The following is a 25,774-nucleotide window of genomic DNA, read 5'->3' as shown; positions in this document are numbered from 1 at the left end:
GCCTACCCCTTTGGAATCAAGTGTCCTCCTCGCGTTCTGATTGGCTGTGGCGCGCCGGGAGAGCAGGAGAAGGGAGGCAGCGGTGCAAGGAGCAGAGAGGGAAGAAAAATGGCGTTGCGAGCGGTTGTTGGGTTTTTGCTGCTCTTGCTGCTGGGCCTGGTGGCGGCGCAGACAGGACAGGTGCCCTTGCTGGCTTGGTCCAGCCACAGGTACGCGGGCCTTTGGATTGCCGTGGAAGAATGAGACAGCAAAAAGATCCCCAGGGCTGTCTGGGGTGCCTCTACATCAGGCATGGGCAAACTTGGGCCCTCCAGGTGTTTTGGACTTCAACTCCCACAATTCCTAACAGCCCGTAGGCTGTTAGGAATTGTGGGAGTTGAAGTCCAAAACACCTGGAGGGCCAAGTTTGCCCATGTCTGCTCTACACTGTAGAATTAATGCAGTTCGACACCGCTCCGTGCTATGGGATCGTGGGAGTTGTCGTTTGGCGAGGCACTGAAGACCGTATCTCTGTACAGCATGCACTGGCTTGATTATGGTTGAAATGTTTAATGGTCTTGATTTAAATGGCATTTTTCGATCCTTGCTCTCGGGCCCCTTCGACACTGCCATATAATCCAGATTATCAAAACAGATAATCCACAGGATATCCACTGCCATATAATCCAGTTCAAAGCAGATAATTTGGATTTTATATGGCAGTGTACAAGGGGCCTCAGAGCTGAGGGGCAACCTTTCTGGTTATGATGGGGCTGTATTATTATTTATTTTCTGGGTCTGTGAAGCTAAAATTGTGACATAAGTGACACTGGACCCAATTGTGGAGAGCTGTAATGAATTTGTAGGGTGAAGTAAAATGGTAGTTGAGGCCCTTTCTACACGGTCATGTAAAATCTAGATTATCTGCTTTGAACTGGATTATCTAGCAGTGTAGGTAAAGGTAAAAGTTTCCCCTGACACTAAGCCTAGTCATGTCTGACTCTGGGGGTTGGTGCTCATCTCCATTTCCAAGCTGAAGAGCCGGCGTTGTCTGTAGACACTTCCAAGGTCACGAGGCCAGCATGACTGCATGGAGCGCCATTACCTTCCTGCCGGAGTGGTAAATGTGATCTACTCACATTTGCATGTTTTCAAACTGCTAGGTTGGCAGAAGCTGGGGCAGACAGCAGGAACTCACCCCGCTCCCCGGGTTCAAACTACCAACCGTTCAGTCAGCAAGTTCAACAGCTCAGTGGTTTAATCCGCTGCACCGCCAGCGGCTCCCATCTAGCAGTGTAGACTCATATAATCTAGTTAAAAGCAGATAATGTGAATTACCTGCTTTGATAATTTAGATTATATGGCAGTGTAGAAGGGGTCTGAGTGACCTGATGAGAAGAATAGAACAATGCTGGATGGGAAACTTATTATGAGGTTCCTTACGAGACATGGTGGGTGATGGCTTTTCTCTTAGTTCATACATGGATATGTATTTTTTAACATCAGGTCAGCCCTTAGTGTTGGTAGGTTCTGTATATCAGGATCCAACCATCCGTGGGTTGAAAATATCCCTGCCCCAACAAAAAATAATGTAATTTTTTTAAAAAGCAAACCTTGATTTTGCCTTTTCATATATATAAGAGACATCATTGTACTATACCATTTTATATAATGGGACTTGAGCATCTGCTGATTTTGGTGTCCATGGGGTGTCCTGGAACCAAACCCCAGGGGATACCAAAAGCCCACTGTATTTCGCATCATCTTGTCTACCGAGTGTGAATCGTGTACATTTTGGTGGGATTCAATAAAGCAGAAAAGGGGAAACATTGGCCTTCCAGACATTTTAACCTTCAACACCCAGAAATCCGACTGTATCTGCCTATTGATAAAGGATTGTGGAAATGGTTGTCCAAAACACTGGAATAGCGAATGTTTCTTCAATCTTAAATGAAAGGGCCATAGGTGAATCTAGTGTTTTCTTTGGCCACAAGATGTGCATCATGTGCTCAGCATTGTCTGCCATGTTAAGTAGTTGCAGAAGTGTTCCCTTTGCATGCATGTACAGCAGATAATTGAATGTAATCCTGGCTTGTGATTTGCACATTAAGTAGGTTTGCACACGTATGTTTATAGAGTTTCATTTGTAAGACAATATCATGGTCTTTACTAATGTCACCACTAAAAGCATGATGTAGGAAAAGGTTTCCCAAAAAAGGGAAGGCTGGAAAAGGGATATTTAGGAAAGAGCACAGTTTGGCCTTCCTTTCTTGTTACAAAATTTGCTGAAATTATTAGATGGTATATAGGCCAGATAAAAACACAATGCAGGCAAGATATACCTAGTGAGAATCCATCTTTAGAAGAAATGCTATTCTTAAATAACGTGTTACATCAAAGATGAAGGGGACGCTGACTGATCTGCAATATATTTTGACATGTGATATATTTGGTTTTCTAAATGTATAACAAAATGTATATTTCTGCCAGAAGCCTGGATAGGCATTTCAGGGAACATAGACATTTACTGAACTTTGTCAGAAAGGCCAATAAAGGAGGTGTGAAAGGAGAGGTTGTGGATAGATGCATTCTTGCAAATACACCCATGCTCAGGGTGGGACAAAATCTATACCAACCTATAAGGAATGTAGTTTTATCTTGTCCCATTTCCTGACATTTTCCTCTCTGCTGTATGATTACTTGGTGCCAATGAGTACTTATCTTTTCATTTGACTCTCCAAATGTTTTTCCGGTTAATGCCATCTTTCCTATTTGACTGTTTACCCCCCCCCCCCCCCCCCGCGCTGTATTTCTATTGACTTGAGAGAAACAGCTCTATGGTGACACATTGGCATGGAAAGGTATTGATAATCCACAATTTAAAAAGTATTCTTAGGCCCCATCTACACTGCTATATAATCAAGAATGTCAAATCAGATGATCTGGATTTTATATGTTAGTGTAGAAGGGACATAAGGAGCCAGAATATCCAGAATATCAAGACATTATCCACATTATTTGCTTTGAACTGTATTATATGAGTGTACACTGCATATAATCCAGTTCAAAGCAGATTATATGAGTGTACACTGCATGTAATCCAGTGTATATGAGATTATATGAGTGTACACTGCGTATAATCCAGTTCAAAACAGATATTCTGGATTTTATATGGCAGTGTAGATAGGGGCTTAGCTGGGGGTGCAGCGTGAAATGATTCCTGAAAGCAATTAAGGAAAAAATAGATTTAGGTTACTCTTTGAGATGTTGGAGATGCAGGAGAGTTTACTGTGGCCTTGAGATATTTAGGGAGCAGAAAAGAGGTGTACAAGAAACAGTTTGGCATCTGGTTCTCCTCCTCACCCCACACCTATTTTTGAAAGCCAGGCAGCATTTTAGAAAAACGAGCCTGTAATGTGCTATTTTATTATTTTAAGTACTAAACAAAACTAAAGCTTGCTGTATGGCTCTACATGGTGTTGGGCCAGGATATTGAAGAACTGTCTCTCCTTTTATCTGTACTGGTTTTTAACTTGAAATCATTATTGGATTTTCTGTTATTTCCCCCATTATTTAGATCATCGTGTTCCAGACTCTCTTCCAGGTTTTTTGGAGATTAGCTCTCAGAATCCCCGATGAGACTTCTGGGAGCGGAAGTCCAAAACACTTGGAGAACTAGAGTTTGTGAATCACTGATTTAGAGTTTAGGTTGTTGAGTCTTCAGGATGAGGTCTTTGTGATTGTAGCATTGGTCCTTCCTTTGCTCTGTTGTACATAAATAGTGACGGTTACTATTCTTGCTGGATACCTTTAACTCTGAGCCTCCTGGTGGCACAGTGGGTTAAACCACTGAGCTGCTGAACTTGCTGACAAAAAGGTTTGAATCCGGGGAGCAATGTGAGCTCTCAAATTCAGGGAGCGGGGTGAGGTCCCCCTGTTAGGCCCAGCTTCTGCCAACCTAGCAGTTTGAAAACATGCAAATATAAGTAGATCAATAGGTACTACTCCGGCGGGAAAGTAACAGCGCTCCGTGCAGTCATGCTGGGCACATGACCTTGGAGGTGTCTTTGGACAACGCCAGCTCTTCGACTTAGAAATGGAGATGAGCACCAACCCCCAAATTCGGATACAACTAGACTTAATGTCAGGGGAAATCTTTACCTTTACTTACCTTTAAGTCATTTCCAAATTATGGCAACTCTTAAGCCAAAGCTATCACATTTTTGCATGATTTGTTCAGAGGGGGTTTATCATTGTTTTCCTCTAAGATTGAGAGAATTTGAATTGCCTAAGGTCACCCAATGGGTTTCTATGGAACACTGTTTTTCTGGAGTCCTGTTCAAACATCTATTTAAATTTTAATGTTTTGTCACCATTCAATGCTGTACTTTAATTTTATGGTTGTGTGCATAATAGCAGCCCCAACTTTGAGCGGTCGAAGTGCAGTCAACTCTCCACATTCACTTGTTTTTTTGTGAGCTTCTACTGTCACCCCACCTTCTAAAATTAGGATGCTATGTGATCAGTATGTGACCTATTTCGCATGGTACCTTTCTTCCTTTACTCAGGAAAGACAAACAAATGCGACACATAGGAAGAGGAAAAGGATGGAGGATCCACAGAATAAATAAAGTAATAGTAGTGTATAGTGCTACTACACTATATATATAGTACATATAGTATATAGGAGCCCCTGGTGGCGCAGTGTGTTAAAGCACTGAGCTGCTGAACTTGCAGACCGAAAGGTCTCAGGTTCGAATCCAGGGAGCGGAGTGAGCACCCGCTGTTAGCTCCAACTTCTGCCAACCTAGCAGTTTGAAAACATGCAAATGTGAGTAGATCAATAGGTACCACTCTGGTGAGAAGGTAATGGCGCTCCATGCAGTCATGCCAGCCACATGACATTGGAGGTGTCTACAGACAATGCTGGCTCTTTGGCTTAGAAATGGAGATGAGCAGCAATCCCCAGAGTCAGACACGGCTGGACTTAACGTCAGGGGAAACCTTTACCTTTACCTGTCTTCTCCGGCCAAGGATCCCAATAGTGGCACCCCATCCTCCCCTGTGAATATCGTGGTTTTCCCACTTTGGGGGGGGGTGTACCCCTAAGCCCTTTGCAAGTGGAAGGCCGGTTATAGTATTTAGTCATTGATTGCCTTATTCTCTGTAGCTGTGGATCTCAACCTGTGGGCCTTTAACTCCCAGAAATCCCAGCCAGTTTACCAGTTGTTAGGATTTCTAGGAGTTGAAGGCTAAAACATCTGGGGACCCACAGGTTGAGCACTACTGTTCTAGAAGCCATCCATACTTTGTAGCCATTCATTACATCTTATGGTATCAAATATTGTGATTTGACTTTGCGTTCTGTGAAGATGTTTCTTTTTATTATTTTTATTTGTCTGAAAATTTCCAAAATGAAGCTCCATTGTGTGACTCTACATGTTCTGGCATTTCGAAAGGGAAGACAAATGTCTCCTGGTTTGCATTGTGTAATCTTGTACTGTCTCACACATCCCTTTCATTTCCTTATTTCAAGGGTTCCAGAAATTGGAAACGTACGTTGCTTCATATTCTTTGTCACAGATTGCTTGTTTCTATCCTTATTGAGCTCTAAAATAACTACTTTAGTGTATCCTTTCTTGGAGCCCTATAATTTGTTCTTACTGTATAGTTGCAGGAGTTGGAACTCTATAGTCAAATTGGGGTTTCAGCCCTGTCTGACATGGAATATAAAATTAAAATGGTCCTTGTGATCAGGGACAGAACAAAAATTCTCATTGTGCTCCTCTGCCCTTATATTTTGTAATTAGTCAAGGAGAGTCATGAATATGGTAGGATTCTCTCTCCCTTCCCAGTAATGTGAAATAAGACCCACTAATTGCCATTATTGGATTTTCAAACCATGTAGATGGGGCTACAACATACTAAAAAGTTAATTTACTGTTGAAAAAAGGAAGATACCGCCCTTTGGGATCCAAACAAAAAGGGGTAATTCAGGTACTCTGGAGGATTCAAGGGCCACAAAAACAGACTTTGGGGATCACTCTTTGCCCACCCTGTTGTAAGTGTAAGGGAGGTTGATAGTACGAGTATTCGTATTTAGCTCTGCTGGAACCATTTTGAGAAGGGTTTCAGTGTGAGAACCTCTTCTGAGTTTTTCAGAATAAAACTATTTTTCTGAGAGCAAGTAACACCTAGTTATTTTGCTGGCTGTATTTCTGAAGCTGAACCTTTTAAGAGATTGGAATAATAGCAGCACCTTTGATAGTTCATTGAAAGTTTTGGCTGAAGGTCAGAGCAGATGCACTGCCCCATTCACATCTCAGACACCCATCATCCCTGCATAAGAGAAGACACCTCTGTCAGAAACACGTATCTTCCCTCGCTCTTCTCCCTTTGACCTCATTCCTCTGCCTGTCTTCTGTGAAACAGATCTTTGTGGTCCCCTTCAGCTGTTCCACATGAGGGGCACGTGGTGACAGAAACTCAGCTTGCAGCACTACTGGACTCGGCACTAGACAGCGGACCTCACAATGTGCTGCTTTTCCTTCAGGAGAAAGTGAGTATTTGCTTTCAGACCCTTGGCTTATACTGGGTGGGCACAGAATAGCTTGTGGGTCATATTAATCTCCTGGACTCTTAAATTGTGCCCCCTGTAACCTGCATCAGTTTCCCCAAACCATCAATCCTCACTTTTTAAAGATTGGTACCATTTTCTTTCAATTTTTGCCCCCAAATAACACAGAAATATGAAAACACATGAAGTATCACCACATCTTCCATGTAAGCATTCCAAAACCTGTACTGGCGAATGCCCCATTTTTCTTTCCAGTTCCTCTCAAAATGATGGGAGGAAGTGACACAATGTTTTTTGTGCTTGATCAGGGGTTGTGTGGTCTTTTTAGGGAGACATCTGAGAGGACTGACTGTTGGCCTCATGCAGTCATCCATCCAAGGCCTTATATTGTACTGAGTACCTTAGATACCCTAGAGATATGAAGGCACCTCAGTAAGCAGTTTTGCTCTCCAAGTAAATAATGACAATTGCTCCCTGGTGAAACTACTTTAAGTCCATACAGTGGGGGATTTGGGTGTGTGGGTGTCTTACAGTTATATTAATCTATTTAACTAAAGACTTGGCTACCTGGGGCAGCCTTCCCCAAGCTGAGGTCTTTCATGAGTGTTGGAGCACAATCTTTTCCCATCATCCCCAATCACCATGGTTGATCTGATTGTGCATGATGAATTTTGTCATATGTGGGTGGCCCCAGCTGCCCGGGGATGTGTGCGCGTGGGCTTACTTTCATGCCATTTAGAAAGTCCTGATGCATTTGTTCAGACTCTAAATCTGAACAAATAAATTTTCCTGTCCCATTTTTTTTCCTCTAGGAGTAAACTAATCTTCTGGAAATCACTTCCCTATAATAACTGAGCTGACAACTTGGAGACTCCTTTTTGAGTTTCCAAGGGCATTTCTGCTTTTCATTTTTAACTTTTATAATTTTCAACCCTATGATGCAGATTAGATCAACCCAAAAAACAATATCTAAAAGCAGCCATCTGAATAGTGGCTTTACCACACAATACTGCCAAGGACAATTAAAGCTAGGCCCAGGAACTAGGCTTCAGATCTTTTCAGAACACTGACAGCAGCAAAGACACAACAGTTTCCTTGCTTTGGTCATGTGAGCTTGGAGCCTCGTGACTTTCCTTTTATCACTTCCTCATTCCATTTAGCCCCATGCTCTCTGTCTCTCCCTTTGTCAGTTCCTCAGCTAATTGAAGCAAATTGTATAGTGATTTTCATTTAATTTTCCCCTGTTTAAAGGGCTTAAGGAAAAGTTTGTATGGCTGAGGTTTTCCCCTAATCTGGAGAGACAGGGGAGAGCATCTTCCTGTTAAAAGCAGACCCCACAAAATCTAGGGTCCTTATGGGCAATCTTTTATAGAAGATACCCGTCTCTTTGTTGGTGTCTTTTCTGAAAGGCTGCCCAGTCTAGCTGTGATTTCTAGAGATAAGAGGGACATCAGAGACAGTGATTTTGCCCATTACCAGATAGTATTCTGGATAGCAGGCTCACCAAGAATATTGGTCACGAAGATTCACAGTCTTCCACATTCAGATTTTATTTTATTTATCATGTCAGAAGCAAACCGAGGGTACAAGTTGTAATGTATTGAAAAACGCGAACAAAGTTAAAAAAACAAAACAAAAACAACTTGGCATGATACTAAATGTCCTTTGACCAGTAGCTGGCCACTTGGAATGCCTCTGGTGTTGTTATAAGAAGGTCCTCCATTGTGCTTGTGGCAGGGCTCAGGCTGCATTGTAATAGGTGGTCTGTGGTTTGCCCTTCTCCACACTCGCATGTTGTGGCCTCCACTTTGTGGCCCCATTTCTTAAGGTTGGCTCTGCATCTCGTGATGCCAGAGCGCAGTCTGTTCAGCACCTTCCAAGTCATTCAGATGTGAGGCGTTCATAACAACAACAACTTTATTTTTGTACGCTGCCTCCATCTCCCCGCAGGGACTCGGAGCAGCTAACATGAGGCCAAGCCCAAATTTCCACAATAAACAAGATAAAATACATTCACAATAAAACAATCATCATTGACATTTAACATTACACAAATTAAACCAACCATTTTAAACTATAATATAATGGCAAATAAAACTGCCAAATAAGAACAATACAACCATTAAAATAGTAAAAGGCTGGGCAGTGGTACAAGGAGCGCATAATTGTGAAACCATTGAAGTGATAAAGTAAGATTTAAAATGTTTTTTAGAAAATTAAAACACAAACCTTTATTCAAATCAGTGTCCTTTTAAAAAATTATTTATTTCGTGTCAAAAGCATTGCATAACAAATACATTTTAAAATGATGGAAAAAAAAGGAAATCACAAGCAACTAAATAGTTTTGGACCAAAAGCGGGCAACAGCAACCGCATTGTCCGTAGCTTTAAACAACTCCTCCTCCGTACATGAGGCAGGACATTGTGGGCAAGCATACATATGCGGAGTTGTTTAAAATCAAAAAGTGATATAATTGCCATATCTATAAGCTGAAGGAATATAATGTAGAAAATGAAGCAGGTCTGTTTTCTGCTTCTGAAGGGACTAGGACATGAACCGAGAGATTCCACCTGACCATTAGATGGATTTTCTGATTATAAAGGCTGTTTGATAGCAAAATAGATTGCATCTCCTTTTTTAAGGAGTCTTTACACTTTTAGCTAACTACCTCTCAAAAGTGCCTTAGTTACGGTATATATTCCTATGTGGCAATTTTTAGACTAGATGCTTTTTATATTTTCTTCCAGCTCTGTGTATTTATGTAAGGGTATCTAACCCATTCCCATTCTGCTTGGCCAAATCAAGACTGAAATAGCTGACAAACACTTGGAATGGTCAAAAAGATAATGGTTAGATCTTTCGAAATAGTACTATTCTGAGTTTAAAACAAAGGTGTATTTTTCTCCCAGCTCAGTGTTGAGGATTTCACTGCATATGGAGGAGTATTTGGAAACAAGCCAGACAGCGCCTTCCCCAACCTAGAGGTGAGTGAGTGAAAAATAATGATATATGTCAGAGAAGTCACTAATTCTACTGTCCCCAGCCATGGAAGACTGTTATATTTATATGAATCACAGCACTTCTGATGGAATTGCCCTGCGTGTCAAAAGAGGATGTTAAAAGAGGAACTTGAAATACAGTTGTGGCTTTAAACTTTGCCTAGCCAGCTTGAGTTCTTTTTCCATTCCTCAAGTCAGTGTCAAGTCAGAACAGCTTCTCAATTCCTTTGTTTTAATCAGTTTACTAATAGAGGACTGAAAACAGAGGGAGGTAATTTAAGCTCGCATTACTGTCTTAAACCAGCGTTTGGAAAAGAACTGCTCTCGGGATATCTCACCCAGTATAGCTAGTGACATTTCTGGCTGGGGAATTCAGGAACTTGGGAGTCCAAAATAACTTTTCCCAAGCTCAGTACTAAAGAGGATGGGGAGGAACACTTTCCCTGCTATTTTACGAAAAGATAGAGAGTGTGACCATGTTAAATCACAGAATTGTTCTGAGGAAAAGCTGGGTTGGGGAAGAACTTTGCCTATCTTGTTGAGTTTTTTTCAAGGAAATGCAGAATAAAATTGGATTATATATGTTTCCAGATATTATCTTTAAAAGTTCTACTTTGTTTTACTTCCTGGGTGATGGGTGGCTTAATTCTGAAGATGCCAGCACTTAGTTGCAAGGCCCTAAAAACCTCTGTGTAGCCTTTTCTTTACTCTAATTGTGTTAGTTAAAAAAAAAAAGCTAAAACGTTTGTTTCCAAGAAGCCCACAGTTTTTCTAGCTATTGGCTCTTCCAAATAATCCAGGATGAGTGAAATATCAAACAGTTGAGATATTTATTTAGTCATAGACATTAAAAATTAAAGTCCTCTAAAAAAAAAAGAAACATACTGCTTAAATTGGGGCGAGATGCTTAAATGCTGAAAAAGTGCAATTGTAAATTATCTAACTCATAATCTGAGAGAAGTTCTTTGTAATGCTAGAAATTATTCAGTGTCACATGCAGTTGCTTCCTTGGAAATACTGATACATCATTAATGAAATGCTGGTGGATTGCCCACCTCATTCCTAAATGAACACTTTTTTTATTACTGTTGCTGAGATACGTGGTCATTTTGAAGCATTCTTAAAAAATAATGTTAGCTTGAACAGAGCCAAAACAATTCAGTAGCCATTTCTCACTATATCCCTTCTGACCTATACTAACTTATTTTGGAAAACAAATGAAAGCATGATTATTATGGTTTCAGTTCTGTTGTTGCTGCTTCTTCTTTCCCTTCTGCTTCCTCGCTTTCTCCTTAGTTTTATGTATGCCTCATCTTTCCTGCCAAACTGAGAACCCAGGTAACATATTAGAGACCCAGCATGGCAGTGGTTTGAATATTGAACTATCGTCTTGGAGACCAGGATTCAATCCCCACTCAACCATGAAAATCCATTGAGTGACCTTGGGCAAATCACACTCTCTCAGCCTCAAAGGGAGACAAAGGCAACCCTTCCACATATATTTTCAACTATAATTGAATTGCCATAGGTCAGAAGTTTCTTAAAGGCACATAACAACAGCAGCAATTTTTATTCCAACCTGCCTATGAAATGTTTAGTCCATTAATGGAGGTCTGGAATTCTAACTGCAGAAAGCACACTCTTCCCACTGATTATATGGCATGATATTCTTCCTTCACTGATGAAACAATTTCTTCACCTACTGTTAATTGAAGTGAACAGTCTGCCCAATCAGAAATACAACAGCACCTTCCTTACACAACATTTGGTTCTCCACAGACCAGTGCCCAGGCCAAACACATAGCGAGAAATCTAGTATATTCTTGAATTTGCTGTGTGTACGTTTGTCTGAGATTATAATAAAAAGTAAACACTAATTATTTCTGTTAAACTAATATACTGTAAATTAAAAATGAAATACTGAAAATTATAACTAGTTAGGCCAGGTATTCCTGAATTAATGTACCTTTGGAAGCTCGCAGTTCTTAAGATGTGGAGGGGCAAGACTGGTTCTTAGTACTAAAGACAGGTGCACAACTTGTGAACTGGATTGTAGCTCCCATAATCTCAGATGATCAGCTATGCTAGACAGGGTCCATGAGCATTAGCAGGAGATATTAGCTTCTGGAGAACTATAGGTTACTCATTCTTGCACAAATGATGAACAGTCAAGGGACAGGGAAGCTAATGGCCACTTTGTGGCCTGATGTCCTGTTGACAACAGCTCTGATTCTTCCCCCTTTGCATCCCAACAGAATGCAGTAGGTGCAGCCTCCTCTTCATTGGTGCTTCCCTCTGTGGACTGGTTTGCTGCCAGCGCTGTTCCTGCCTTTTTGAAGGCCAAGCTAGGCATCTCGCCTCTCCATGTGGATCAGAATACCCTTCAGGAGCTGCGACTCAACGCCAGCCTACCTGCCCTGCTATTAATACGGCTGCCCTATACTACTGGGTAAGTAAATAGCCTTTTGGCATCCTTCCTATTACTGCAGATGACCAAAGTGCTTTCCCCTCTATATCACCAAGTGCAAGAAGAGATGTGTGCAGCAGTAGTATGAATAGCAGGCACAAAATTTGTTATTTAGCATTGGTGTTATCATCTGGATAATCTATCACTATTTTAGAAAATACTTTTCTAGTTCCAAAAAGTTGCTAAAATTGACATTTGAGCTGTCCGTGTTTATTATCCCAAGATCTCTTAACTCTTTGATATGTTTTTCAGCACACAGCATCCCTCTATCTAGCCTACTCACATTTCTTGGGATCAATACTTCCTGCTTCTTCCAGTGTGAATGGGAACCTTCCTCCCCTTAACTTGCCTGTTGCTGAGCACATTGTATTTTTTCTAGCATTTCAAAAAATTCAAGTAGATGTTTGATCGTGTGCCTTCTCTCACTTCAAGTCAGAGGCAGTGGGGCCCTAAATGAAATTACTGCAGCTTACCTGCCTACCATAGACAGTGATGGGAATTACTGGAGATATTGTAGGATTGTAACTTCCATTATTCTTCACCATTGGATATGCTGACTAGGGCTACTGGCTTTGCAGTCCAGCAATATCTTAAGGGACCTGCAATTTCCACTCCTTTTCCACTGACAATTTCCAATGTCAAGGGAGAGGTTGACATTTTGTTGGAGACTAGTTTCATTCTGAAAGGAAATACATTAACAGGAATCTCCCCCTCTCTCATTCACTCCTACAGTTCAAGTTTGATGGCTCCAAAGGAAGTTCTGACCAGCAATGGTAAGCAAAAGTATGGAACCCATAATCCACTGGGAAGGATAGCCCCTGAAGACACTGTGGTGGGCATGTTGGACTGAATATTCAACCTCTGAGAGAGGCTAGTGCTGGATGTGTCTGGAAGGCTTGCTGGGGGAAATGCTTGACTGGGTCAGAGGTTACCCTTGTATTCAGCTCTCTCACCAGATTTTACATGGTTTGACACATGTAAAATCTGTTTGTTTCTGAAATTATTAAGGCATGCAAACATGCAGCCCAGTGTTCTGTGAGAAGCAGATATCTATTTGCGGACTTGTAACCGTCCCATACATGAGAGGACATGAGAGCAGTTTGGGATAGAGATTTTCTCTAACATTTATCCACACAGATGAAATTCTGGGGCAGGTTCTAAGTGGCCTTCAGTCAGAGGACATTCCCTATACGGCAATCCTGACTGCTTTACGGCCCTCGCGGGTAAGTAAACCTTCTGATTCCTGTGCTGGCTTTGTGATCCATTCATAGAAACAAATTAGACTGTCTTGACACATTATTAAATTCATTTGTTCCTCATTGCCGTGGCTTTTAAATCCCAAAGGGGCTTCTTATGCAACTTTGTGACATGAATCTTTCAGTCTTTCTTTCTCTCTTGTTTTTTGTCTCATCTTCTGTTTTCTCTCTCTATCATTCTGATCTCTTCTTACACTGTTTCTTTGCTTTTATGGGGATTTATTTATTTATCGTGTCAGAAGCGAACTGAGCGTGCAAGTTGTAATGTATTTGAAAACACTAAGTAAAAAAAATACACAACAACAGCACCAATTTCGCTTTATACTAAATGTCCTTTGACCAGTAGCTGGCCAGTTGGAGTGCCTCAGGTGTTGCTGTAAGGAGGTCCTCCATAGTGCATGTGGTAGGGCTCAGGCTGCATTGTAATAGGTGGTCTGTGGTTTGCTCTTCTCCACACTCGTATGTTGTGGACTCCACTTTGTAGCCCCATTTCTTAAGGTTGGCTCTGCACCTCGTGGTGCCAGATTGCAGTCTGTTCAGCGTCTTCAAAGTCACCCAGTCTTTGGTCCTCCCAGAAGGGAGTCTCTCATCCAGCGTCAGCCACTGATTGAGATTCTGGATTTTAGCCTGCCCCTTTTGGACTCTTGCTTGCAGAAGTGTTCCTGCAAGTATCTCTGTAGATCTTACAAAACTATTTCTTGATTTAAGGCATTAGTGTGGGGATAATATATTATGTATCTTAATATTGGGGTGTTGTGTGATTTCTAGACTGTATAGCTGTGTTCTAGCAGCATTTCCTCCTGACTTTTCACCTGCATCTACTATACTCAGATATAGTAGAGGAGAAATGTCAGGAGAAAATGCTGCTAGAACACGGCCATACAGCCCGAAAACTATAAAACACCCCAGTGATTCCCATCACGAAAGCCTTTGACAATACATCTTGTAATTTTGTTTGCTTTGATCCTTGTATACCAGTGCTTTTTAAGCTATTACCATTGTAAACCACTCAGAGACGTTAGTTATAGTGCAACCTGTGCCTGGTATAAAATGAATAAACGTTTTCCCTCCAGGTTGTCCGGGATGTGTCTGGTTTGGTCCCTGAGAGACTGGGCCGTCAGCTACTCCAGAAGGAGACTACTGTGGCACCTCTCCGTTTCCCTAAAGAAAAGCCCTGGGTACTCTTCTCGGCCAGCAACTTCTCGGTGGCTCTCAATGGCACATGGCATGACCTTACTAACCTCACGTTTGGGGACCGTGCTCCTGTTGATGTATCAAAGTCTTCAAGGACATTGAATTCTTCTGAGTGAGTTGTGGGAAAGGAATGGGGAGGGCTGCACGAGCAAGTGGATGAAATGAACAATAAAATGACAGTTTGAAGTGATGGCATGAGATGATATCGTGGGGAACATTATGGCTCTTGGAAGTCAGGGTGCTGGAAATCAAGGTGTTTGTGTGTGTAGCTCTGCAAATATTTACATGTGTGTGCTTTTTACAAATAATCCAGTCAAAATATGATTTTTTATAAATTAAACGATGAGGTTGCTAATTTATATACAGCAGTGGTTCCTAAACTTTGGCCCTCCAGGTATTTTGGACTTCAGCTTCCACAATTCCTAACAGCTGGTAAGCTAGCTGAGATTTCTGGGAGTTGAAGTTCAAAAGCCTGGAGAAGCAAAGGTTGAGAACCACTGGTATAGTTACCCTTCCACATTTACTGGGGTTAGCGACACGGGAACCCTGTGAATAATAGTAGTAGTAGTAGTAGTAGTAGTAGTAGTAGTAGTAGCAGTAATAATAATAATGATTCATTGGAATTTATGTCACATGTACCACTTGCCAGCAGTAAAGAACTGGTGGGATCACAAACCTTCAAAGGTAGTGGAAAATGAACACACAAAAATACTGTGGAACTTTCGAATCCAGACTGACAAAGTTTTGGAACAAAATACACCAGACCTCATGGTTGTGGAAAAGAAAAAAAGTTTGGATTATTGATGTGACATACCAGGTGACAGTCAAATTGATGAAAAACAACAGGAAAACCTCAGCCGTTATGAGGATCTCAAGATAGAACTGCAAAGCCTCTGGCATAAACCAGTACAGGTGGTCCTGGTGGTAATCGGCATACTGGGTGTCGTGGCCAAAGATCTCAGCCAGAATTCGGAAACAATAAACATTGATAAAATTACGATCCATCAACTGCAAAAGGCTGCCTTACTGGCATCTGCACGCATCATCCAAAAATACATCTCACAGTCCTAGACACTTGGGAAATGTTCGACTTGTGATTTTGTGATACGAAATCCAGCATATATATCTCGTTTGCTGTGTCATACTATGTCTTTGTGTCAATATAAATAATAATAACTTTTTTTTGTACCCCGCCTCAATCTCCCCGAAGGGACTCGGCGTGGCTTTACATATAGCACAAGGTGCCTAAAACAACACATAAAATAAACACACAGTACAATACAAAATTAAACCAATCTATATATATAAAAGAGTGATGGAATTCGAGCACCGAGCAAAACAACAAAAGTAAAGGGCCCCCAACCTCGAAATTTGACAAAACAACCCATCATCCACGCCTTAAGGTTGAAACAACACAAACTCACTTCACGCAGCTCCACATGGAGAGAACCCACAACGCCCCATTGGGAGCCATGCCGGGAGGGAGGAAAACAGAAAACATAATGGCCGCCGCCGGCAACAGGGAAGGCAGGCAATGGGAAAAAGCTGTCCCCTGGGTCCTAGCGCCCGCCCATCATCCGAATTATTTCTCTCCATATACTCTCCCTTCTACGATATCCAACCCATTTTAACACTCAATATTTTAAATGTATGCTATCAACCATGACAATCAACACAATCTGACTCCTAGTATTTTAACAAGATTAAAATCACAACACCAAATAAAAAACAACACTATTAAAACACAGGAATGCCAGACACTAAACAATCACGGCCAGCTAACACCTCCCACCATCTGCCATGCAGGACACAATCCAAGCACTCCCAACAGATGGCCACCCAGCCTCTCAATAATAATAATAATAATAATAATAATAATAACAACATCATCATACAATCCTAACGTTTCTAATATACCCATGATAACGTACTCTATACCCATTCAGAAAACCTACAACATCTCTTACACAACTACAATATCCCGATGATAACGTACTCTATACCCATTCACAAAAAAACCTACAACATCTCTTGCACAACTGCAATATCCCTATGATAACGTACTCTATACCCATTCACAACACCTACAACATCTCTTATACAACTCTAATATACCGATGATAACGTACTCTATACCCATTCACAACACCTACAACATCTCTTATACAACTCTAATATACCGATGATAACGTACTCTATACCCATTCAAAACACCAACATCTCTTATACAACTCTAATATACCGATGATAACGTACTCTATACCCATTCACAACACCTACAACATCTCTTATACAACTCTAATATACCGATGATAACGTACTCTATACCCATTCACAACACCTACAACATCTCTTATACAACTCTAATATACCGATGATAACGTACTCTGTACCCATTCACAACACCTACAACATCTCTTATACAACTCTAATATACCGATGATAACGTACTCTGTACCCATTCACAACACCTACAACATCTCTTATACAACTCTAATATACCGATGATAACGTACTCTATACCCATTCACAACACCTACAACATTTCTTATACAATAATATACCGATGATAACGTACCCTATACCCGTTCACAACACCTACAACATCTCTCATACAACTCTAATATACCGAAGATAACGTACTCTATACCCATTCACAACACCTACAACATCTCTTATACAACTCTAATATACCAATGATAACGTACTCTATACCCATTCACAACACCTACAACATCTCTTATACAACTCTAATATCCCGATGATAACGTACTCTATACCCATTCACAACACCTACAACATCTCTTATACAACTCTAATATACCGATGATACCGTACTCTATACCCACTCAAAACACCAACATCTCTTATACAACTCTAATATACCGATGATAACGTACTCTATACCCATTCACAACACCTACAACATCTCTTATACAACTCTAATATCCCGATGATAACGTACTCTATACCCATTCACAACACCTACAACATCTCTTATACAACTCTAATATACCGATGATACCGTACTCTATACCCACTCAAAACACCAACATCTCTTATACAACTCTAATATACCGATGATAACGTACTCTATACCCATTCACAAAACCTACAACATCTCTTATACAACTCTAATATACCGATGATAACGTACTCTATACCCATTCACAACACCTACAACATCTCTTATACAACTCTAATATCCCGATGATAACGTACTCTATACCCATTCACAACACCTACAACATCTCTTATACAACTCTAATATCCCGATGATAACGTACTCTATACCCATTCACAACACCTACAACATCTCTTATACAACTCTAATATACCAATGATAACGTACTCTATACCCATTCACAACACCTACAACATCTCTTATACAACTCTAATATCCCGATGATAACGTACTCTATACCCATTCACAAAACCTACAACATCTCTTATACAACACTAATATACCGATGATAACGTACTCTATACCCATTCACAACACCTACAACATCTCTTATACAACTCTAATATCCCGATGATAACGTACTCTATACCCATTCACAACACCTACAACATCTCTTATACAACTCTAATATCCCGATGATAACGTACTCTATACCCATTCACAAAACCTACAACATCTCTTATACAACTCTAATATACCGATGATAACGTACTCTATACCCATTCACAACACCTACAACATCTCTTATACAACTCTAATATACCGATGATAACGTACTCTATACCCATTCACAACACCTACAACATCTCTTATACAACTCTAATATCCCGATGATAACGTACTCTATACCCATTCACAACACCTACAACATCTCTTATACAACTCTAATATCCCGATGATAACGTACTCTATACCCATTCACAACACCTACAACATCTCTTATACAACTCTAATATACCGATGATAACGTACTCTATACCCATTCACAACACCTACAACATCTCTTGATACAAGTCTAATATACCGATGATAACGTACTCTATACCCATTCACAACACCTACAACATCTCTTATACAACTCTAATATCCCGATGATAACATACTCTATACCCATTCACAACACCTACAACATCTCTTATACAACTCTAATATCCCGATGATAACGTACTCTATACCCATTCACAACACCTACAACATCTCTTATACAACTCTAATATACCGATGATAACGTACTCTATACCCATTCACAAAACCTACAACATCTCTTATACAACTCTAATATACCGATGATAACGTACTCTATACCCATTCACAACACCTACAACATCTCTTATACAACTCTAATATACCGATGATAACGTACTCTATCCCCATTCAAAACACCAACATCTCTCATACAACTCTAATATACCAATGATAACGTACTCTATAGCCATTCACAACACCTACAACATCTCTTAGACACCATTCATACTTACCTTCAACAGACAAAAACACCCAATAATCACAAATATTGTATATTCACAACCTTTAGGAAATAATATCCCCTAATGACCCAGCGTCTTCAACCGCTAACTTACTCAACTTCTCCAATGAAACGTTGCACGTTTGAATTCGAAAAACGGAGTCAACTCCCACTATTACCCCACCTTCTCCCAACCCAACAGTTCCAAAACATCCAAATATCACTACATCCAATATCATCCAAATAAACAACCAAATATCAGTACTCCTCTGACACAAAACTAACAGCGCTCCATACAGTCATACCACCCACATGACCTCCAAGGACTCTACAAACAATGCCACCTCTTCGACTTACAAATACACATGATCACCAACCCACACACTCACACACGACTGGACTTAATATCAGGAAAAAAACCTTTACCCTTTACCTTAACTACCTCCAATTCCTCAGTACTTTATTTCCCATACCACCAGACTTTGCCACAGCAACGCGTGGCCGGGCACAGCTAGTAGCATATAAAGCAACAGTTTTAACTGAGAACAGCACCCAATAACCTATAGTGACAACTATCATGAAACATGGCCAACTGTAAACAAGAACAAGGGAATGGGATAGTGCAAATTGTAGCTAAGGAACAAAGGCATGGGATGAAAGTGCAGTTCTGTGTCATTAATTGCAGACGATTGGAATTAGGCATTCTCAAAGGCTTGTCTAAACATCCAAGTTTTCCATTCCCTCCAGAAGGAGGACCTTGTGAGGTTCTGCCTTATCTCCCTGGGGAGGGCATTCCAGAGCAGAGGGATCACTACCAAGAAGGCCCTCTCCCTCATCCCCAACAACTGCAGTTGAGATGGTAGCAGGCCCAAGAGGAGGGCCTCCCCGGCAGATCTTAATGCTCACACAGGTACATGGGAGGATGCAGTCACAAATATAGGCAGGGCCCACACTGTTTAGTGCTTTGTAGGTGATTACCTGCACTTTGAAGTGGAACCGGAAACTTATTGGCAGTAATCCAGCCTGGATGTAACTAAGATGTGAACCACCGTGGCCAATTCAGGCTTCTCAAGGTACAGTCGCAACTGGTGCACAAGTTGCATAACTGCAAAGACTCTCCCGGCCACCACCAACACCTGAGCGTCAAGCATCAGCACTGAGTCTAGGAGGACCCCAAGACTGCAGACCTGTGCCCTCAGGGGAAGTGTAACCCCACTGAGCACAGGCAACCACCCTATACCCCAATCAACCTTGCAACTGACCAGGAGGACCTCTGTCTTGTCTGGATTAAGCTTCAGTTTGTTAGCTCTCATCCAGTCCATCACAGAGGCAGGCACTGGTCCAGAATCTGGAAGGCTTCCTTGGAATTCGGTGTAAAGAGTTGAGTGTCATCTGAGTAGAGAAGGCATCAAACTCCAAAACTCCGGATGACCTCACCCAGCAGTTTCATGTAGATATTAAAAAGCATGGGGGATAGAATGGACCCTAGAGGTCAATGGCCAGGGGTCTGAGCAGTAATCTCCCAGCTTCACCAACTGGGTACGGTCCTCCAGGAAGGAGCAGAGCCACTGCAAAGCAGTGCCCCCAGGACTTATTCTGTAGAGCTGCCCCAGAAGGATACCATGGTCGATGGTATCAAAAGCCGCTGAGATGTCCAAAAGAACCAACAAAGACACACTCCCCCCTGGAAGTCACCCACCAAGGCAACCAGAGCCATCTCCGTACCGTGACCAGGCCTGAAACCAGATTGCGATGGATCTAGATCATCGGTTTTATCCAAGAATCTCTGCAGCTGAGAAGGCATCACTTCCTCTAGAACTTTCCCCAAGAAAGGAAGATTAGAAATTGGCTGGTAGTTGTTCAGTACTGAGGAATCTAGGGACACTTTTTTCAGGACTGGTCTTACAATTGCCTGTTTTAGGTTTGCTGGTAATTGTCCCAGATCCAACGAGGCATTTATAATCCTCATAAACCACTCGGCTAATCCCTCACTGGCAAGTTTAAGTCAGGAGGGACAAGGGTCTAGAGCACATGTGGTCGCTCTCACCGCTCCAGGGATCTTGTTGGCGTCATCAGGCTGAGCAAGCTCGAATAAATTCATCAAAAGAGGACAGACAGGTGCTGCCGTTACATCTTTTGGTACTTCTCTAAGGCTGGCATCTAAATAGAAACGTATCTGAGCGACTTTATCTGCAAAATGATGTGCAAACTCGCCACATCAGGGGATTCGTCCTCCTTAGGAGGATGAAAGAGTTCCCTGACCACCTGGAACAACTCCGCAGGTCTGTTTGTTGCAGACGCAATGCAGGCAGTCGAGAAGGCCTTCCTGGCAGCTCCCATTGCCGCGAAATAGGCCTTAAGTGAGGCTCTAGCCTGTGCTCGGTAAAAATGTGTTCCGAATCTTCCTCCAGCGGCACTCGTCCCCATCTCATGCACTTCATCATTGCCAGCTCCTCAGTAAATCAAGGAGCTGACTTGAGTCTGCAGAGCAGAAGAGGATGTTCAGGGGCAATCATGTCCACCACCTTGGCCATCTGAGTTGTAGAGGTCAACCAGGGTATTGACAGAATCGTCTGCCGGCATGACAGGAAAATCCCCAAGAGATCTCAGGAATCCATCCAGATCCATAAGTGAAAAACTAAATTTAAAAAATCCTTGCCATTTTTAACCTCAGAGAACATCTCTAAAAATATTTAGGTCCTCCAGTGTGACTTGATGGTGAACTTCAGAAGGATGTTGATCACAGAGTTGCCCTAGAGGAACAAAATTGTAATAGTTAAGCCCGCAAATGTGGTATGGTTCATATTTGGTATGGTTCTTTTTTTCCTTGTCAGGGTGCAGATCCTGCTTCTTCAAAATGATGTCCTCCATATAAACTAATCCCTGGGTGCTGCCGCCGCCATTATATACACAAGTTATAAACAAAACAAATAATATGCAATATAAAGTATCCGCCTAGAATGATCTGTTGGCCTAAGGTAATATTGAATATTAGCCAATAATAGCCCATGAAATGCAAGGGAGTAGACACTCAGCTGTTAAACAGACAAGTGTTGGAACTAACTGGACTTCCTTTGAGAAAGCATTCATTCAACAGAAACTACAACTAAAAACACCCTAACCCTAACCCAATTCTGGGACTCAGGGTTTCTTTCTGCAGTATGATAGCAGAAGTGTGACTTATGGATGCACATATACAAACCTTAATTTTTTGTGTGCAAGTTATTGAATGCTGTGCTTTTATAATCTAATCATGTGGTTTTCTAGGCAAGATTTATTCCGCAGGAGGTTGCCTTTGCTTTCCCTTAAGGATGGGAGAGTTACAGTATTTGCCTAAGGTCACCCAGTGGTTTTTCATGGCTGAGTAGGGAGCTGTAGTTTCCAGAGTTGTAGTCTAATGCTCAAACCATTACGCCATGTTGGTGTGATCTAAATTATATCCTTGGTCTTTAAAGTCCTAGTTAATGAAAAGAAAGAGCTGGAGGGGAGGAAAATACTGGAAGATAATACAGATTTTGATTGATATTGGTGTTTTTGAACATTAACATTGTTTTCGTTCCATGCCTTAGGTTGGTACTGAATTATCCCAATGTGGGTGGGCAACCCTTGACAATCACGTAAGTACAATGGACACAGCTTCTTCAGTTTTAACTTTATGTCAGCCATCATCATTTTCTAGCAAGTATCTTTCCCTTTTTAAATCTGTGGAGATAATTAGCTATGCTGAATCTTTGCCACCATCAAGTTTACAATACCCTCCAACTCAGAGATTTTTCTTTTTTTAAGTGGACAAGCCACTTTGAAAAGGGAATGTACACACTTACTTTTTGAAGCATTTTGGAACATTTACATTAGTAGAGGATGGAGTGGTGACTGTTTAATTTTGTAGAAATTTATTTTATTTATTTACTTTATTTATACCCTGCCTTTCTCTACCCTGAAGGGGACTCAAGGCGGCTTACATTTGGCAATTATTCAATGCCTTAAAAACACATATAAAACATAAACTTAAAATATTTGAAAATTAAAAATTAATACATATTAATATTTTAAAACATTACATTCAGTTAAAATCACACCATCTAAAAATCATAGTCTAAAGCTGCTCCATAGTTATTGCAGATATTACACTGCACTATTATCTGAAAGCCTGATCCCAGAGCCAGGTTTTTACTTTCCTTCTGAAGGCTAGGAAGGAGAGGGCTGATCTTATATCACTAGGGAGGGAGTTCCATAGCTGACAGTCACCAGCAGGAAGGCCCTGTCTCTCGTCCCCGCTAGTTGCGCTTGCGAAACAGGCGGGACTGAGAGCAGGGCCTCCCCAATTGATCTTAATCTTCGATGTTGTTCATAAGGGAAGATATGTTTGGACAGGTAAGCTGGGCCGGAACCATTTAGAAAGTGCGGAAATGCTTAATCTGCCCATAGCATGATAGGGAAAGTTCTGTTTTGTTTCCTAGAGCAGACCTCATAGTATTCAACGACAACTCTGATCCCCCTCCTTTTGAATCCATCTCTCCCCTTCCATCTCTCAGGTTCCACATGACAAATATCCGCTACTCAGTCTCAGCACAGCACTGGTTTACTGTCCGGACGGTAGTGCTGCACAGGCCTCCAAATCCCCCAGCAACCTTCAATGGCACCCAGATCACAGCACCCAGCAATTATTCATTCAGCTGCGCTCGTGTCAGTAGTCAGCCAGCCTTGGAGGGTGTTTTGGTCCCTTACAAAAATGCCAGCCACTGGAAAGTGCTGATAGAGAATTTTCAGGTATGCCATTATGTATTCATGTTGGCTTGTGGTCTTTTGGGAAGCTATTGTATTTTTGTTTTCCAAATGATATACTGTTCTGTATCTATGTCCGGATGACCTCTTTCTTTCATAAGCTCTTTCAGCAGCAGGAAATGGTGGACATTGCTTGCTTTTTTGACCTAACCTCAGGATGTTGAACCAAGATACTACCTCCTGTAGTCTCAACTTCCTTGCAGCAGGGCAGGAATTGTATGGTCTTCCATATTAGTGAACAACAGCCCCTACCAATGCCATTGGTGAGGGATGTTGGGAGTCAGACCTGGAGGGTCACAGAGTTCCCACCTTTGTCTGCACATGGCAGCTGAACTGGAACTAGATGTTGTCCTAGTTCTGTACAGTGGTGAGGCATGTTACTTTTGGGATAGGGGCTCAGAGAATCTCCCAGCCAGCTCTGAATAATGAAATGTGTAGATTTCCTTGGGAGACGATGGGGATGTGAGGTGAAGATGGGATCAGGCTCCATCACTAATACATTCTCCCCATTCCTTTCAGATCCAGAGCTTTAATGTGATAAATGATAAATTCTCCTATGCCAGTGACTGTGCCAGCTTCTTCTCTCCTGGAATTTGGATGGGTTTGCTGACCTCCTTGCTCCTTGTTGCTGTTTTCACATATGGCCTCCACATGGTCATGAGTCTCAAGACTATGGACCGTTTTGATGACCCCAAAGGACCTACCATCTCTGTGCCCCAGACGGAATAGCTCCCTCCCTTTTTAGCCATTCTGGGCTTGTTCTGCTCTTTCTACCCATTGCCTCATCTTCCCAACATCATTCACAAAGCCATGTCTGGTCTCAGTCCTATATCTTTTTCCATCTTCAGGTTCCCTTTCCTAATAGTTCCTTCCTTTATCACATCATCTGTGCTTCTAATCTTTTCCCACTACCCCAGCTTCAAATACCCCAAAGGACATGCTGAAATTGAGAGGAAGGTGTAGTTTTCCTATTGGATGGAAAGACAGATTCTGTATGAAATGCAGGGTCCTAGCTTTCTCATATGAACTTTATTGAAGGGCAGAGCACTTCAGGGGCCTCTTGTCATCCCCTTTGGAATTCCAGTGGAACAAAATTAGTCCTGCCTTGTAATGTGGTGTACATATTCTCCTACTTTGTTGTGTTAAATGTCTCTTTCTTACCCAAATCATCTTATGTAGCTTTTAGATGGCCCTTCTCTCTTTCCTCCCCCCGCCCCCACCCCACCTCTACCTTTATTTATTTTTGTGTTTCCAGTGATTACTTCTGTTTACAGTGAGTCAGTATTTGAGACTCCATGCTGCTGTTGATCAGGGGAGAGTGGGGTTTCCTTTCTATGACCCCTGCTATTTCATCAACTTGAAATATGTGAATAAATGACAAACAGTCCCGTCTCTTGTGTTTATATGGAAAGGGCTCTTGGGAATTGTGCAAGAAAACAAAACTGAAAATACCTTTTTTAAAAAGCAACTAGACAGTGATTTACTACTCAGTCTGTCATTTTCCTTTTTACTTCCCCCTTGTAAGTTTCAGAGATAAATGAGTAGTGTGGTATAGTGGCCTGAGCATTGTACTATGACTCTGGTGATCAGGGCTCAAATCCCTGCACAGCCAGGCAAACCCACTGGATGATCTTGGGCAAGTTGTTCTCTTTCAAGAAGATAAAGACAGACTCCTCTGGACAAATCTTGCTGGGAAACCCTTGTATTAGGTTTGCCTTAATGTCTCCAATTTGGAAATAATTTGAAGACACATATTGATGATCTTACATAAAGGCCTGGAATATACAGATTTGTATATCCTACTCTGTGATGGAGCAGGAAACTGTAAGGGAGGCCTGAGACTGAGAGGTTCGATGGATACTGCGGGTGAACCTTCCCTGTCCTTTGATACATTAAGTCAGGCACCCTCAGCCTTTGGGAGCTGGCAGATGCATCTCAAATTTTGAGAGTGCTATAAACATGTGTAAAATAGCTGCCACAATTAGCATGGGCAGTCATAAGACATTAGTTTCCCATAAATCTGTGAGGTGGTCAAGCAAAGTAAGTTGCTGAGAAACCTGTACGAAAGGTAGAGGTTTTAGGTTCA

General features: G+C 41.6%; 1 protein-coding gene and 1 long non-coding RNA gene across 4 annotated transcripts; one reads left to right on the top strand and one right to left on the bottom strand.

Annotated features, from left to right (window-relative positions):
• The first annotated feature begins 46 nt into the window (after positions 1-46).
• On the top strand, positions 47-25,075 carry atp6ap1 (ATPase H+ transporting accessory protein 1). The gene is made up of 10 exons (XM_062971227.1): positions 47-209; positions 6,412-6,538; positions 9,467-9,541; positions 11,812-12,005; positions 12,756-12,796; positions 13,161-13,246; positions 14,353-14,585; positions 22,473-22,520; positions 23,439-23,673; positions 24,208-25,075. Exons 1-10 carry the CDS (start codon positions 109-111, stop codon positions 24,415-24,417), a joined length of 1,350 nt encoding a protein of 449 aa, XP_062827297.1. The 5' UTR covers positions 47-108; the 3' UTR covers positions 24,418-25,075.
• LOC134296386 (uncharacterized) lies at positions 11,845-18,840 on the bottom strand. Of its 3 annotated transcripts, none has more exons than XR_010003114.1 (3): positions 17,586-18,840; positions 17,137-17,458; positions 11,845-17,009 (listed from the first exon to the last, which is right to left on the bottom strand). It is a non-coding gene; the product is annotated as an uncharacterized LOC134296386 (long non-coding RNA). The 3 variants fall into 3 exon arrangements; XR_010003115.1 differs by lacking the exon at positions 11,845-17,009 and having other exon boundaries at positions 17,049-17,458; positions 17,586-17,780; positions 17,846-18,840; XR_010003116.1 differs by lacking the exon at positions 11,845-17,009 and having other exon boundaries at positions 17,049-17,458; positions 17,586-17,910; positions 17,976-18,840.
• Positions 25,076-25,774: the final 699 nt, after the last annotated feature.

Source organism: Anolis carolinensis, chromosome 2, assembly GCF_035594765.1.
Source record: "Anolis carolinensis isolate JA03-04 chromosome 2, rAnoCar3.1.pri, whole genome shotgun sequence".
Classification (NCBI taxonomy): domain Eukaryota; kingdom Metazoa; phylum Chordata; class Lepidosauria; order Squamata; family Dactyloidae; genus Anolis; species Anolis carolinensis.
This window is presented reverse-complemented; position numbering and strand designations above follow the sequence as displayed.

Excerpts from the sequence above, each read along its gene's own strand:
- atp6ap1 (XM_062971227.1), top strand. The coding sequence starts at position 109 with ATGGCGTTGCGAGCGGTTGTTGGGTTTTTGCTGCTCTTGCTGCTGGGC. Across the intron at positions 12,797-13,160 it reads GGAAGTTCTGACCAGCAATG|ATGAAATTCTGGGGCAGGTT; the intron begins GTAAGCAAAAGT and ends TTATCCACACAG. Across the intron at positions 23,674-24,207 it reads TGCTGATAGAGAATTTTCAG|ATCCAGAGCTTTAATGTGAT; the intron begins GTATGCCATTAT and ends CATTCCTTTCAG.